Source organism: Vigna unguiculata, chromosome 3 (genome assembly GCF_004118075.2).
Source record: "Vigna unguiculata cultivar IT97K-499-35 chromosome 3, ASM411807v1, whole genome shotgun sequence".
NCBI classification, from domain to species: Eukaryota; Viridiplantae; Streptophyta; class Magnoliopsida; order Fabales; family Fabaceae; genus Vigna; species Vigna unguiculata.
Window position 1 is genome coordinate 1,398,476 of NC_040281.1, and position 17,207 is coordinate 1,415,682.

The window sequence follows — 17,207 nt, forward strand, 5'->3', positions numbered from 1 at the left end:
TACACTCAATCAAAAAATATTTCTAATATGGGGGTTTCTCCCTGTACTTCCAAAGACTTCTACTGCACCCCCAAATATTAATTGCACGGTCCATTTTACCCTTCTGACTCACCTCTCTCTTAATTAGGTAAAAGTAATTAAAATATTTACTGAGGTAGGTTGAGACTTGGATTTGGTTCTTATGTTGCGTCTTGCGCCCTTCTCCCCCTCGACAAGTCACTTTCATTGTTGTTTTCAGAATCTCTATTGCTTTCACTGTGAACTGTGTTTGCACTTTCGCTGCTCAGGTTTATCGAAACGTTGTTCCGTTTTTCAATTCTTTAAGTTATATCTGCTTAAGGTATGTAAGTTATTGTTGGACGTCCATCATCCATCATTTTGAAATACTATATTATGCATGTTCAACTTTCATATATCAACCATTTTATACAATAAGCTTTGTATCTACGGAATACCGAATGCATTTTTTGTATATAGTGAATGCATGTTTGTGAATGGTTATGAATGAGTGATTTGTGTTTGAAGATGTTGATAGATAACGACATCGCAAAGAGAAAAAAAACTTAGAAAGCATAAACCCGGCTTTCGACATCCGATTATGCCGAATTTATAAATCCGGTTCAAAAATTAAACGGATTTTGGTATCCAGTTTTACACAAAACCAATTTGTACACATACACCAACGGATTTAGAAATCCGGTTAAAAATTTAAACGGATTTTGGCATCTGGTTTTCCATATACACATACATCGTTTTTGAAATCCGATTACGCAAAAACGGATTTACAAATCTGTTTCACAAATTACACAGATTTCAATATCCGATTAAATTTTTAAATTGTTTATATTTTTTGTGATTCATTATATATTTTATTTAATTTATATTTCTTTTTTCAACTTTTAAAAATAAAATCTTTTGTTAAATATTTTTAATAAAAATATAAAACAAATCAGTGGTAATGATAACTACGGTAATAAAATAAAATATAATATGTAAAATAAATAAAAAAACTGAACTGCCGAAATTGGAATGCCGGTATACAAATTTCAAACGAATTTCCATATCCGGTATATAATTTTACTTAATATAATTATATATAATATACACAATCTAAAATTAAATAATTAATATATAAATATAAAAAAATTGAAATTAAATTTCATAAATAAAATCAAATAAATAAATAAAAACATCAACAACTGACAAATAATAAATAACTAAAAATAACTTTAAAATAATTAAATATAATTAATCTAGATATTACAAAGACAAATATTTTAAATAAAAATTTATCATTATTAATTAAAAATTAACAAAATAAAAATAACTATAAAATATATAACTAAAAAGTATATGAAAATTAAAATTAAAAATAAAGTAATTAAATGAATAAAAAAGTTAACAAATAAAAAAATAAAAGTAAATACATAAAAGCTGAAGTTTAAAATTAGAGAAATAATAAATATTAATAAAATATATTCTAAAAACAATTAAACAATAACTAAATAATATTAATCAAATTTAAATTAAATTTTATATGTTAAATAAATAAATAAAGTAAACTACCGGAATTTGAATGCCGGTAACTTTAAAAAGAAATTTAGTTTAACAACGGGATAATTGTCGGTATATAATTTTATTTAATATAATTATATATAATATAAACAATCTAAAATTAAATAATTAATATATAAAATAAATTCTTATAATAAAATCAAATAAATAAATAAAAACATTAAAAGTTAACAAACTAATAAATAAGTAAAATTAACTTTAAAATAATTAAATATAACTAATCTAGATATTATAAAGACAAGTATATTAAATAAATATTTATCATTATTAATTAAAAATTAATAAAAGTAAAAATAATTATAAAATATGTAAGTAAAAATATATACGAAAAATTAAATTAAAAATAAAGTAATAAAATGAATAAAAAATTAAAAAATTAAAACAAAAATAATAAGAATAAATACATAAAAACTCAAGTTCAGAATTGAAAAAATAAGAAATATTAATAAAATATATTCTAAAAACAATTAAATAGTAACTTAATAATACTAATGTAAAATTAAATTAGATTAAAATTTATATGTAAAATAAATAAAAAAAGAAAACTAACGGAATTGAAATGCCGGTATACAAATATCAATTTTAAATAAAAAAATAGTTAACGTACCACATTTCTATTGCCAGTATATAATTTTACTTAATATAGAATTAAAATTAAATAATTAATATAAAATATAAAAAATTTGAAATTAAATCTTATAAATAAAATTATATAAATAAATAAAAACACTAAGAGATAACAAATAAATAAGTCAAAATTATTCGAAAATAATTAAATTTTATTAATCTACATATTATAAAGTAAAATATTTTAAATAAAAATTTATCATTATTAATTAAAAATTAACAAAGTAAAAATAACTACAAAATTTAAAATAATAAAATTTTATTTAACGTACTTATATAAAATATAAATAATCTAAAATTAAATAATTAATACATAAATTATAAAATAATAGAAACTAAAACTTATAAACAAATGAATAAAAAAATACGAAAATTTAAATTATCAGCGGATTACCAATGCCGGTTAAAAAGAAGCTGATTTTGGATTTCTTAACCGAGTTTTAACCGAGCTTCGATTGCCGGTAAAAAATTAAACGGAGCTTCGAATGCCGGTAGAAAATTAAACGGGTTTACAATGCCGGTCCACAAATAAAACGGAGTTTGAATTCCGTTTAATCACTCACCAGATTTCAAATGCCGGTGCACCATGGGTTACGAAAGTTGAAGTTTTTACCGAGTTTAGAAAGCCGAAGAATCTTTTTTAAGAGCAGAGAATTTTTTTAACTTTTTTTACCGTTCAACAGTAAAAGGTTCAGAAGATATTGTTGGAATTTTGAAATTTTTGGGGGTGTAGTAGAAGTCTTTGGAGGTGTAGGGAGAAGCCCCCTTCTAATATTTATGTAAGGGAAAACCAACTTTCTGTTCGGCCTTTTGGGTTCACAAGTTTGGGCTGACGTAAGGCCCAACTTGAATTTGATTAGAAAGGTGCTCTCCATTCGAACTAACGAAGTAATAATGACACGTCGGTTCTCAGTGCTTATATATATAATACTACATCAAGGTAGCAAAATTTAATTTTTTTTAAAATAAAATAATATCTTTATTATATTTAACATTTATCTGATTGTATTGATTATTCATTTAAAAATCGTGTTCTTACTTTCTGATGATTAATGTGGTTAATATCCATATGAATGCATTATAGAAATTCTGAGTGTTGATTACTCTAACTTTCTATCAAATTATCAATCACATTAATTTTTTTACTAATTTCCATTTGCATAATGTGTGATATGGGAAACAAATACGAGAAAGAAAAAAAAAATTAATAAAATGAATGAGAGAATTCACTATAAATTTTTTGGGTGAAAGTTGACAAAAGTGAAATTTTAGGACATGCAATAAACCTTAATAAAAAGAAAAAAATGTGCAATTTCAGAGGGAGGGAGAGGACATTCAAGCATTTCTTATTTTTCTTATTTTTTTTTCCTGCAAGAGAATTGCTGGAACATTACACGAGGTATTATTATGAATATTAATATATAATATTATTATATCTGTATATTATTAATAAGAAGAAAAATGAGTTTTGTAGAATCTGATGAGGGTAATGGTGTTTTTGTGCAGAATTTTTGGTCAGGGAGAATTCCAAAGCTCTGCATTTTTAACCTTGGAAACACTTTGCAACACTTCCAAAGGAAGAATGTCGCCACTTACAACTACCATTTTCGTTTCCAGATCTACCTTGTATGACCTCACTCCTGTTGCGAAGCATAAAAAAAAGGCCATTATCAGAAATCGGAATCAGAGTTTTGTTCAATGCACATAGAAGTAAAACAAGATCAAAGAATGATCAAGTTGACTTTTTTCAGAGATGGGTACCATTTTTCAATAAAATAAGTGTTGGCCATCTCATAATAATATCAAATAATACTCCTAAAAAAATGAATTTTAATTCTAACTCATCGTATGATAACATTTTTATGTAATTATATATGATTAGAAAATCATCTCATGTGAAATTTCCAACAAATAGGACTTTGATTGAAACTTTAATCAAATACACCCATCACAATCCAAGATTATAAACTCTCCTATATAAAACACTCATGAAATATGAACACTAATAATATGAAAAAATTGTTACGTGCTCACCTTCAAGCTTTGAGATGTGCTTCTCAACTTTCTTTGCACAGCCATGGCAATGCATGGACACTCTCAGTATCACTATCTGAGAATTGAGCAAAAGGAAGATATCAATTAGCCTCATCTCAACTTTCAATTTTTTTTGCCAAAGTGAATTCAATGCAAAATGTAAAAGAAAAGAGAAACCTCACCTTAGGTTTCAATTGAAAAGCCAAAGTCTGTTTTCCCTCAACTACATCCTTGAGTCTTAGTTTGAGATCGCTGCCACTTTCAATCAAAGGCTTGCTCTCAAACTCATCATCATCTTCAAATTCCATGGAATTAACACAGAAGCATGTGTTTGAACAAGAAGAAAGACAGAACTTGTCCAACACCCAACCAAGTTTACCCATTTCAACTTTTCACTATTATCACTCACACTCAAATCTGGACTCAAAACCCACCCTCAAGTCTCAACCAATAAAAAAGCTTATAGCTTGTTATAGAGGAGGAGAAAAACAAATGAGGCTAAGGTCAAATTTTATGGGGGAAACCAAAGTGCACAGGACCCAACGAATTTTATCCAAAATAATAATAGAAAACAGAGACTGTGCGATTGGAACCTGTCATGTGATGAACCACCAAACACTGACCAAACTAAAATCCACTAAAGACAGAAGATACCAACCACTCAGTGTCATAAAAGGAGAAACATGGTTTCATAAGCGTCTCATTCACTGTTTAGGCCATGGAAGAAACAAATGCGTGTCAAAAGAGGAGAGACATGATTCATAAGAAAAGAAACAGTGATGAAAGGAAGGGAAGTGGAAGTGACAAACTTTATATGAGAATGTGATGTGACTTAGCAGAAGCTGGAGGAAAAGAGTATGTATATATGTTATATATACACAATTATAGATCGATGTGGATAAGTGTTACATCCAAATTAATGAAGTATAAGCTTGGTAAAGAGGTCAAACATAAAGGAACAAAGTGGAGGCATATTTGGTAATACAACTGTTACGCAAATTGAACACTAAGGACAAGAAAACGCATGGCAAGACGGCATAACAGGGAATTCTTTTAAGTTTTGAGCATTATATAGAAACACTGTGCACAATGCTTGATTGACATCATTCTACACTGTAATAGCTTATATATTATATAAAGAATTGGAATAAATATGATTGATTGGGATGAGGCATGCATGCTTAATTAACATTCTAAACTATGTGAGTAGATGAGTTTTTAATTATATCGATGAGTGCAAAGGGTAAAAAATGATATAGAATAAGTGAGAGTGATGGAGTGAGACATGAATGAAGCTGAGCATGTTGACGTGTTTGTCTATACGTTGAATATAATAGTGCAAAATGGGACAGTGTACCTTGCATTATTGGAGACTATGAGCTGAGAGGGGTTTGTGAATTATTGTGTTAAATAAAGGGTACTTTATTTCTACAGGTTGGTCCATGTGACAGTGGATCCTTTCAAAAATGGAGCAGATTGAGGAATTTGACAAGGCTAAGAGAAAACACACTCTTATGGAGCGTGTGTCAGTCACATCACATGAGCTTAATTTCCTTCTTTAACAGTAAAGTAGAGTTATACAAATGTGTGGTGCTTTTTACATCATATGAAGTTAACACTTACCACTACTACTACACCCGGAAGTGTTTCATGGTTGTTTTAATTTAAAAATTGAAGTATGTATTTAAGTTTTATATGAAATAAAAATAATAAAATTGAGTAATATATAAGAAAATAATTTACAAATTTATTATTTTAAAATTTTAAACTAAAGATGATGTGAAATTTATTTTCATTGCGAAAATATTATGAATATTAGGAGTGTCAAAATGAATTCTGACTCATTGACTAATCTTCCAACACCAGATAATAAGATGGACTCAATTAGAATTTTCAACCTGTAAATTGCTTTTGTCCAATTGCGTCTTGACAAATTTGTAGGTCAATTGGTTTTTTATTCATTGATCATTTTTTTAATTAAAAATTTAAATTTAAATAATTAAAAAGATTAATTTTTTTATTAAATTTGTTCTAAAAATATAAATATATAATATTATTATAATTTAAATCATTAATTTTACTAACAAATTAAATTTTAATTATTAGTCATAATGAAATTAAAAAACAAAAAAGTGACAGGTCAACATGACCTATGATAAGATGGTTGAATTTCTAGTTCGATTTTTTGTGTTTACGGTTTAACTTAACTTGATTTGTTTTTCCAAACAAAAATGAATGAAAATAACTCCTTATTACCTCTAATATGTCACATAAAATAATTTAAATAGAGATGGAAACACAATCTAGTTATTGTCCTAATTATATGTTTATATGTTTGATACTCAAGTATGTGAAAATAAAAATAAGCTTACAAAGACAAATTCTTATTCTCGAAGAGAATGTTTCAAAAAATAACCCTCAGTTCCTTTTTAACCCCTCAACTAAGGAAAATAAAAAAAGTGTCTTCAAATATGAACTCTCATTTTTTTTAAACCTCAATTAGGAACTCATTTAAAGTTAGAACTAAAATAAATTTAAATACATTTTTTTCTTAATTCAACCTTTCAAGATGTTCTTTAAAAGTAAAATTGTGACAAAATTTAAAAAATAAACGATATTTCAAATACAATATCCCGCATGATAATAACATGTACCTAATTGGATGATTGAATCATAGAAATCCAACGTGGACTCATCAACATGCACGGTTATTTTCTTTCTCATGATATGAAATTTGAAACTGGAAAATATTGTAGTTTGTTTTCTCTAGGTAGTTTATCTTTCTTTATTCGGTGATTCCAAACACAGTTTACGATAGATGTGAAAGCAACTCTACAAATAATTATACGAGAAACATGTATCTTTTTCAAATATATTATATAGTTTGAACTATAGTGAAAACTTTAAATGTGTGCTTCTAAACCTTACCGAAGCGACTTCACCTAGTGCTGGCTCTATGCAAAGCAAACAGCCAGAGTTTTGTACGTGAAAGGAGCAGAGCAGGTTGTAGTCGTTAATTGCTTTTGGAAACTTGTTACCATATTAAATGCAAAACTTTCATTTGTTTTGTAAATTTTATCATTATAAATGAATAGATATGTGTATATGTATAAGTATATCTATGATGAGAAGATTGTAATAATTTTGTTAAAAATTAAATAAAGTGAGGTGTCGCTTAATATTATACTTTATAAAAATTATATATTATGATTCTTATTTTTTGAACTCTCATCTCTTATTTTCTAATATGATTTAGTATAAGAAAATATAATATACATTAATCAATGATTTATAAAAAATCACGTCATAAAATAAAATAAAAGATAGTTAAAAAATGAAAATTATAGATAAAAAAGTGATGTCGATCAAAATTTTTCTAATTGTTTCTTGCTGCTCTGAGACACCGACTGAACCTGTTTGTCACTACTTACGGTTCTCTTAAATTCGCACTTCCACCATTGTAGATTGTAGTGACATTCCACAAGCAAAATCCGTTCTTCACGCTACCAATGCTAATACCCTACACCGCATTAAGTATTCAAAATTCATTATAGGCGACTATCATCGAACAGAAAAAAAAAATGAGAGTTACAAAGAAATAAAATATCAAAAGATATATCATCCGAAATTCAAAATTCAATTAATTCATCTATCTCAATAATTATGCCTTTTTGTTTATCGAGCTTGTCTGGAATGGAATATTGTCTTGTGGACACAAAATCTAATTGTTCCATTTCCCAAATAATAGACGCGCCCTGTTAGGAAAAAAAAATAGTTTGATATAATATTTGGTGATATAATAATTCTGCATTAGTTTATTTTAAAATATTTTTTATGATTAGGTAACAAGTTTACTTCATTTATAAATAATATCAATTTCTAATTTCTTCATATTTAACTAGGTAAGAAATATTTCAAAAATAAACATATTTATGCTCTTAAAATCAAACGAATTTATTCATGTTTCAAATCTTCATACATATGGAAGTACCTAAAATACAAATATTTTGAAACAAGTAAACACGTTTCCTTTTATAGTTCGAAAAACATTTATTAATTTAATATTAATAAGCTGACCGTAGTAAACTATTAAGTGTATATGTATATATGGTGGCATGTCTTCAAAAATATTTTGGGTGTGAAAATTTTATTGATAAGTGTATTAAAATTTGAAGAAGATAGAGAAATTTAACTTTGATAATGGAGAAAAAAAAATAACATATATAGATACACATTAAAATAAGAAAATTGAAACGGGTATAATAGACAAATCACATAAAATTAAAAAAGAAAAGTAAATATCTTTCTTAGTTTGAATGAAAAACCTTAAACAACTATTATAAATAACATAGTAACTACTATTTTTTTTTGGTAGCTATGAATATGATTTTAAGCCATAGAGTCTTGTATATAGATTAAGTACTTTAAAAAGTATAGTAATTTTTTTCCAGACTGTACATTTTGAGCTATATTTTTTTATTCCCGTGCATTAAAAATGAAAAAAAAAAAACACCCGACGTACCATAAACAACTAGCGTCCAAAGTATTGCAGTAAGTACAGAATTTATCGTAAGAGATTAAGGGGGTAAGCTTTTTCATTTAATTTAACGGTGTGGTGATGTTCATTAGTAAAAGTGATTTAATTTATTTTTCATGCATACTAAACATGTAACTTCACAAATGACTGAAGTGATTCGAGATATACTTTATACTTTATTCTTCAAAGTTATGTTCAATAAAACCATTAAAACAAACGGGTGATTATTCATCATTTTCCTTCAAATGAATAGCTTTTCATTAAAGATAACTACTATGGACTAAACAAAAGAAAAATCTTAAAAACATCGGTATTTCTCTATGATGTAAAAATACGATATGAGTATTAAATACAACACATTTTTAATACATCAATATATTTATTTTAAAAATAATAAAATACGATACATGATATATATTTATTTTAAAAATAATAAAATACGATACATGACATATGAATATCAAAAAGTTTATAATAATTCTAAAAAACATAATAAATATCTAATTGTTATTGTCTGAATCCAAAATAAAAAAATATATATTAAAATTGTCAACATAAAAATATAAATTATTATCATTATAAAAGTACTACTATAAAAAAAACTTATAAATAATGATCCATTTTAATAACCAGAAATATGTTAAAGATTAATTTCCTAATTCCAAACCAATTTAGAGATAAATTATTTTGTTAATCAAAATCTTGATAACTAATGTTATTAACCAATTTAGAAATTTATTATTTTGATAGTCAACACCTTGGTAACTAATGTTAGTAACTAATCTAGAACCCAATTCATAATAAAAACTATTTTAATTATATCAATTATAATTTTTTGAAACTATTTTAGTTATCAATAATTTGTAATTTATAAGTTGATACCTAAATTAGTCACTATACACTGACTAATTATTTTTTGTCATTAAAATTATTCATTAGTCAAATATTTTCTTGTAATGCACTACAAATTTATAAATTAAATACTTCATTAATAAGTATCAATACAAATACGTGACCTAAGTTAAAGTATCCTTGCATCAATGTCCCCTTTATCAAATACCAAAAAATTTGACAGAGTGAAACGGAATTATTACTGCGTGAAGTTTTACCCTGCATCTACAACGAACCACAAAAAATAACGAAGATCATTTTACCGAAAAAGGCGGAAAAGTTTCTGAAGTACCAGCAACATACGTTAAATATAGCTTGTTTGTTTCCACACAACATTTGTATCTTTCAGATTTTGTACAAATAATCATCCTTCAGAGAGTACTGCATGAAATGGGGGCCAAAAATTGTACTGCATTATAAAAACATTTCAACCACCAAACATTAATCATTAGTCCGTTTAGAAGCGAATATTAAGTATGGAAAAATTATATCTGATAACCAATAGAACTGATTGGAAGTTGTATTATAATCATATCAATGAATAACAGATGAATTAAAGAAAATTATTACTTGATTATATGTTTAAATAGAATGGTCAATCAATATACCATTCTCCGTTTATCAGAAAGAAACTTTATCTCGGGGTAAATCAGATTGGTAATAACAGGTCCTAGAAATAGGATGAAAATTACAGAAGAAAACTGTGTCAGTTCCAAGGATTAGAGAGAACCCTGGCCTCACTACTAACTTCTGACAATCTGTCTTACTATGTTCCTCCCTCTCCTTTATACAATGTTATTCTACCCCTTTCCTTCTCTCTAATAATTTCAGTTCAAGATATTCGCACTAATTATCAGTCACCAAATAGTAACAGAAACTGACTCGTTAACTTCACTGTCAGTAACAAATGGTTCAGGTCCTACCCTCTATGTTCAATCCATTTGGAGGGTTGCTATTTGCTAACGATACTCCCCCACCAAGCTCAACCATCTTACAGTTTCTGTTTAGCTCCTGTCAACAGCTACAGTAAATCACTAAACTACTGATAACCATTACAGTCTAGTCATCCAATTGTGAATGACTATTTTAACAAAAGAAAATAAAAATCTTTGTTTAAATTAGTTCTTATTCAAATTCTTAAACTAACTTAAAATAATTTTTCTATGATAACAAGTCTAAAAAATGAGAGGCCTTATTTTTTAATGTTGTCCATTATATTTTTAGTTGACTATTCTAAAATTAGAGAAATTAGTTGATGACACTAGTATTAGTAGTATTAGGAGGAGGACTTGTGAAAGTATATCAGCTCAAGTGTCTTAGTTATACAAGATGTCGGTTCAGTCATCTAATTGATAAGCAATTATCTTAGTTAAACACTTAATAAGAAGGGTCTAGCAAGTGTTGGTGTTCTCAGTCAAATGTAAAAACGTGTCCGTGACACTTCAAATAGGAGATGTGTTCATGTTTCATAGATATTGGCTTCTTTAGCTGCATTGAAACAGTGTTGAATTTTGAATGTGATTTTTAAATTTGTAATATAAATTTACATTGCTCGCTCATCTTGTATATATAGTCAAGTAAACATTTATATTATGATGCTTTTAGCTTATATTATAGCAAGTTTCTTGGTAGAATTCCCAGAAATAATATCTTTTAAACTTATTACTTCAGTTTCATGGTAAATTTTTTGAAATAATCTATCATGAAATAAAAGCTTGTTAGATAAATGGTTGATTAAGATGTTTATTCAAATACACTCTATGTTCTCAATGAAATATTTCATTAGCTTCCGAGCTTATTTTTCCCCCAAACTTCACGAATCTTTCATCTCGTAATCCCTCACGGCCTAATGCTAATGTTCTTCTAGTATACAAATTAATATAATTTCTAGAGGTTAGTTTAATTAATAAGGCATGCCCAATAGTTTACCTGCTGACACTGGTTACTTTGTCATATAATTAATCAGACTTTTTAAAACCTCTATTGCTAGACTTAATTAATACTAAGAATCACTCCAAACCTTTGCAATCCCCTAACTAATTATAACAAAACATTAAATACAACTAACCGTATTTAAGTTACCTAACAAAATCTCCCTGTAAACTTAAATGTTTCTTTTGTCTTTCATCCTTCTTCCAAGCTTTGCCACGTGCACTCCACACCGTGCTTGCTCCTTTCATTAATAGTCTGATTCTTCTCTGTAGCTGACTGTAACTCACTTTCATTGTGGTTGACTTGTTACTTATTGGATTCTTTGCTATCTCAGTAACTGACCTGTTGTTACCCGAGTTTTTATCAATAGGTCGTGCTCCCATGTATTGTTCCACTCAAACACATAAGTGTTCTTGCAATGTTTCAAGTTCCAAGCGCCTTTTATGCAAAACTTGCTTCTTTCTCTCTAAGTTTGCTTGCAAAATTGCATTGCCGCTAACCTCCATTTTGATTCCATGTTGCAAGTCTCTTTTTGCAATCTCTAACCTTTGAATAACAAGCTCTTCTTCAAACTCCAAGCTATCAACACTCCATGCTGAGCTATTTAGACATCTCACTGAACTCTCTGAAATGTTCATTTGCTCCACTGAGCTCTCCATGTCCCTTTTCGGGCTATTTGAGATCTCCACACTCTTTACCAAGCTTTATAAGTTATCTAGGCACCCCATCAAGTTGTCTGGGCTATGTGCATGTCTTATCGACCTATCTACGCTACTTGACTCTCTTGTGATACTCAACCTTCTTACCAAATTCTCCACTTGCTTGTGCTCTACCCCACGTTACATCCCACCATGAACAAAACCGCTTCTTCAACTTCTTCGATGAGATTGATTGTCTCTTCTCTGTTATTTTCAGATCGACAATCTTTTGCGAAATGCCCAACCTTACCACAACTGAAACACTTACCCAATTTGCACCTCAAGTGACCTGGCAAGTTCTTCAACATAGAGCATTGACAAGTCCTTGGACTCTTCAATAGCATACTATATTCTTAAAGTTGTCAGTTAACGACCTTAAGATTTTTTTCACTACTCGGCTAGTTGGCAATTTTTCTCCGTTTCTACAGAGCTGGTTTGTCATTGTTTTAATCTGAGAGATGTACTCGGCTACTCCTTCAGTCTCCTCCATCCTCATGCTCTCCAACTCTCCCTTGAGAGTTTGAAGTCAAACCTGCTTCAAACGATCATTCCCTTATATGCCTTTTCCAGAATGTCTCACGCTTCTCTTGAAGATTTTGCACTTGCAATCTTTTCAAAGTCGAACTCATTCATAACTTGGTACAAGATGTATAAGGCTGTCTTGTCCTTCAAACACACTTCTTTCAATGCTTTCAACTGACATTCAAGCAATTTGTGGTGTTGACCAATTCTTCGAAACCATCTTCAACAAAATTGGTGCGGAAAAGGTCAACGGAGAGGAAGTCGGTCAAGCAACTTAGGCTTTGAGTGCTTCAAGTGTGGTATTTAATGTTTTGTTATAATTAGTTGGGCGATTGCAAAGGTTAAGAGTGATTCTTAATATTAATTAAGTCTGGTAATAGAGGTCATTAATTATGTTTCGGTAGTAGTTAGTGGTTGATTTGGTAATTGTTGTGGTTAATGCATATGGTTGAAGGCCCAAGACAAAGGGTTGTACTACTCAAAGTATTTGACATAATATTAGAGTGTATTTTCAGAAAGACTTATTGTCAACACAGCCAAAGATTTAGATAAAAATTGATGATATTAGTGTTTGTTTTTTCATTAATCTCCGCTGATACCCATATTAAGTGAGTGACGGATTCATGTTGAACGGCACTGGGAAGTGGGAAATAAGAAAAACAAACACACGCCTTGATTATCAGGACGTAAGGTCAATTGTTGACTGGATAGTGGTAAAGTAGTCTGAATTGTGAATATGATTTGACTTTATTCAACAACACAATAATGCGGTGGTAGAGGAATTCTTTTGTCATCGTCAAGATATGAATAAGTTGATTTGATAGGTTGCAGAAGAAGAAAAGAACAATACAAGCTGACAAAAATAATGTAAAAAGGATTAGAAATAGAGAATCATGGGCACTTTGGAACTATAAATTCTGTGATTGCTATGGCGAAGAACAAGTGAGAAAAAAGCATGGGCAAAGAAACTAAAAGGCGCAGAAGATAGCTCCTTTGTTCAGGAAGAGCTACCAGTGTTTGAGAATGAACGCTTCACAAACCCAAAATTGTAGTAACGGGTAAACAATACACCATAAAAGATTTTTAAAATTCTAACCCAGAAAACGGGACAAGAAAGTGGAAAAAGAATTACTTGGTATAAGCGGCAAGGCAACTTCGAAAGAGACCGAGCCACGAAAACCTCGTTGCTCATCAATGATAACTCCTACTTTGCGCTCATCAAGACCGTCCAATTAATCATCACTTACGTTTCTTTGATCATCAGAACTCCACCGATGGAATCCCGTCTTCATCGTAATCGCTCGCTTCCACCCTTCGTACGGTGCACCGCAGCGCTGAAACTCCGTCCCTGTGGCAAACCGTAAAAATTAATGAAAAATGAAAAAAAAAAGAGTCTGTAAAATGGTTCAGGGTTTATTAGTCTGGGTTCTTCGATTAGTGTCGGTGTTTCTGCCATTCAAAGAATTCGAAATTTTCTGTTCTCATCGGGTACTTTGGTACATATACCCATACCGTCAAAATATTTTGATATAAATTTATTTGATGTTAATTATTTTGTTTAATATTTTAGTTTATTAGATAATGTAAAAATGTAAATTTAATAAATTATTTGTTAATTTTTTACTTATTGTTATAAATTATTTCCGTATAAAAATTAATTAAATATTTTATTATTATTTGGTAATAAGTTATTAAATAATGAAAAAAGATAAAAAAAAACTAAGTTTGAAATGCATTTTAAAACAATAAATTGTACGTTGTACGTGTGATTAACTATTTTTACTTTTAATTTGGATAAAAAGTATTATATTTATTGATTTGTTTTGATAGTTGAAGTGACATTATAGAGAAAAAAATTAAAAGAAAGAAGAAGTTTTGAAAAAAATATTACTGTTAGAGAATACACTACGGTTGAAATTAGAGAAGTTTAATGGGTTAAAAAATGACAAAAAGTTCTTCTGAAATAACTTAACTTAGAGTAAATTAGTTTTTGAATGCGTTATTATTTTATAAACAACGTTTTAATTACCAAAGTTAATTAAAATCATTAAGTTAAATTTTTGTAAGCGAAATTAGTAATTAGTATTTAAATATATGAATTTGATATTATGTGTTAATATTTTTCAGTTATTTGTTATAATTTAATTATATATAATAAAATTTATTTCAAAAAATTAATAATTCATAGTAATAAGTAATATAATAAAGAAAAGATGTGACAATCTTTTGAATTTCAATTAATTATGCGAAAGGATGCATAATTTTCTATTCCTTGGACTAAACACCCTTTCAAATTAAAGTTTTAATATAAAACTTAAAATAAAATGAAGTAAAAGATATTGCATAATTATAACTTAAATAAAGTTTGCAAGTTTTGGTTGCGTTGTTGTTTTGTACGGACAGCCATAGTGGTACTGTAGTAAACGACAGGAAAGAAGCTTATAATTGTTTTGAATATTTGTATGCGACGAAGAGGGATATGGTATTATTGATTAAAATTCCTTTAGTTTTATTGTTCATCGCTGGAGAAAAGAAAGCTGAAATGAAAGCATATTATGCATTGAACATTACACATGGTCCCGGAAACACAATGGAAGAATCCGGCGATTCTTTTTGTTTGATTTTTCGTTGAGTTTCTTTTCAATTACTTTTTTTTTCTTCTTACTTTTAAGAGATATTCCCTAAAAATGGTTATTGAAATGGGTTCATCAGGTAAGTAATAATTTCAGTGGTTGCATCAGACATGCTTATAAATTTTTATAATAAAATTTAAATGAAAATAAAATAAATATAAATTTAATTTTTAATAATAATTAATTTAATCCAATAAAATATAAATATAAATTTAATTTTAATTTTAATTAAATTTAAATTAATAAAATATAGATTAATTTTTTTGTTAACGGATACCTATGAGTACGATATCTGTATTCAATTATGAATGATTGTTAAAATATATGTTATATGTAGGTATCAATTATCCGTTTCGAATTTTTTTTCTTAAATATCCGCATGCACAAGTATTTTTGTCATCTTAGTCGAATGATGTGGTTTATTAGGAAAGTGGTTTCGTTGATAGGTCAATTAGGGTGATCAATTAATGGTTTTATGATCCATATGGTGATAAGAAGATATGTTAGATATAAAATGATATGTTTTGCTTATATGAATTGATATGTATTAATGGAGTGACCACATTGTCTATATAAATATAAATATTTAATTTTGTAAAATATTTATATTTAATTAGTTTTAATCTTATAAAAATGGATTAAAAATATATTTTAATTATTAAAAAAATTTGGGATAAAATTGAATCAGAAACATATAAGTAGGGACTAGATTGAATGAATAAGACATATATGAGGGACTAGATTGAATCAATAAGACATATATGAAGACTAAATTGAAATAACACGTGACATTGTATTGTCATGTGATACTGAAAATACCGCGTTCACACCAAATAATTGACTGTGTAAATAAATATTAAAAATTTAAAAAAATTTAAAAGGTAAAAAAACTATAGACCGACACACCATTAATAACATTAATAATTTATATTTACAAATGATCTAATTAAATCACTTTTTAAAAAATTGGGCTATACTTGTCACTTTTTTTTAAAGTGATACCAAATTTACATCCTTGTATCAAAGTCGTTATTATCCCATTAATTAAACTTTCATTATAACATTTGAAAGTAACAGTAAAATATTACTTTCCACGTCACTGTTCACTGTGTAAAATTAAGAAGTTTTTTCGTGATGAACCTAATTCTTTCAACCAGTCTTGAGCTAGCGAGGTAAAAAGATTGATATACCAGAAGTTGATATTTTTAAGATCAGATTTTACCCATGGGTTGAATTTTACCTCATGGTGCACAATTTCATGTTCCAAAGCCAGATTTCCTATTATTTTTTTTAATAAGACACACCTAACTACTTAAAAATAACATTTAATTATCTTGATCTCTAAGTTGAAAAATAAATGAAGGTAGAGGCTTCACAAGAAATAACAGACAAGAAAAATTAAGGAATTATGTTTTCAAACAGAGAATAAAATCATTAAAAGCAGAAATAAACTTATGCATTATTTATTTTTAATTTAAGTATCAGTTAGTTTTAAATATATAGTAATGTCAAATATTTAGACTCCGATACTTATGATTCAACTAATGTTTGGAGTAAAATTATCTTCGGGGAAAAATAGTCTCCATCAAAAAATATGTTGTTAGGCAGAAAAGAAAATAATCTGGGATGCAACTATAGGAGCAATTTGGGCACACCATCACTTTGTTTATTCAAAGTCAAAACAAAATATTTTTCACAAAAGAAAGTAAATCTTCTAAACACACTTTTCTTTCTAATTTTAAAAGGTTGAACTCACAA

General features: G+C 28.0%; 1 protein-coding gene and 1 long non-coding RNA gene across 3 annotated transcripts; both read right to left on the reverse strand.

Moving 5' to 3' along the window:
* Nucleotides 1-3,531: 3,531 nt before the first annotated feature.
* On the reverse strand, nucleotides 3,532-5,087 carry LOC114179109 (protein SODIUM POTASSIUM ROOT DEFECTIVE 2-like). Its single transcript, XM_028065327.1, has 3 exons — nucleotides 4,419-5,087; nucleotides 4,237-4,312; nucleotides 3,532-3,842 (listed from the first exon to the last, which is right to left on the reverse strand). Exons 1-3 carry the CDS (start codon nucleotides 4,617-4,619, stop codon nucleotides 3,718-3,720), a joined length of 402 nt encoding a protein of 133 aa, XP_027921128.1. The 5' UTR covers nucleotides 4,620-5,087; the 3' UTR covers nucleotides 3,532-3,717.
* Nucleotides 5,088-9,732: 4,645 nt separating this feature from the next.
* Nucleotides 9,733-14,313, reverse strand: LOC114175319. Of its 2 annotated transcripts, none has more exons than XR_003602818.1 (2): nucleotides 11,594-14,313; nucleotides 9,733-10,073 (listed from the first exon to the last, which is right to left on the reverse strand). It is a non-coding gene; the product is annotated as an uncharacterized LOC114175319 (long non-coding RNA). The 2 variants fall into 2 exon arrangements; XR_003602817.1 differs by having other exon boundaries at nucleotides 9,733-10,675.
* Between the last annotated feature and the right edge of the window lie 2,894 nt (nucleotides 14,314-17,207).

Coding starts and splice junctions, on each gene's coding strand:
- LOC114179109 (XM_028065327.1), bottom strand. CDS start 4,619: ATGGGTAAACTTGGTTGGGTGTTGGACAAGTTCTGTCTTTCTTCTTGT. Junction 4,313..4,418: donor CTTTTCAATTGAAACCTAAG/GTGAGGTTTCTC, acceptor CTCAATTCTCAG/ATAGTGATACTGAGAGTGTC. Junction 3,843..4,236: donor GCACATCTCAAAGCTTGAAG/GTGAGCACGTAA, acceptor GCTTCGCAACAG/GAGTGAGGTCATACAAGGTA.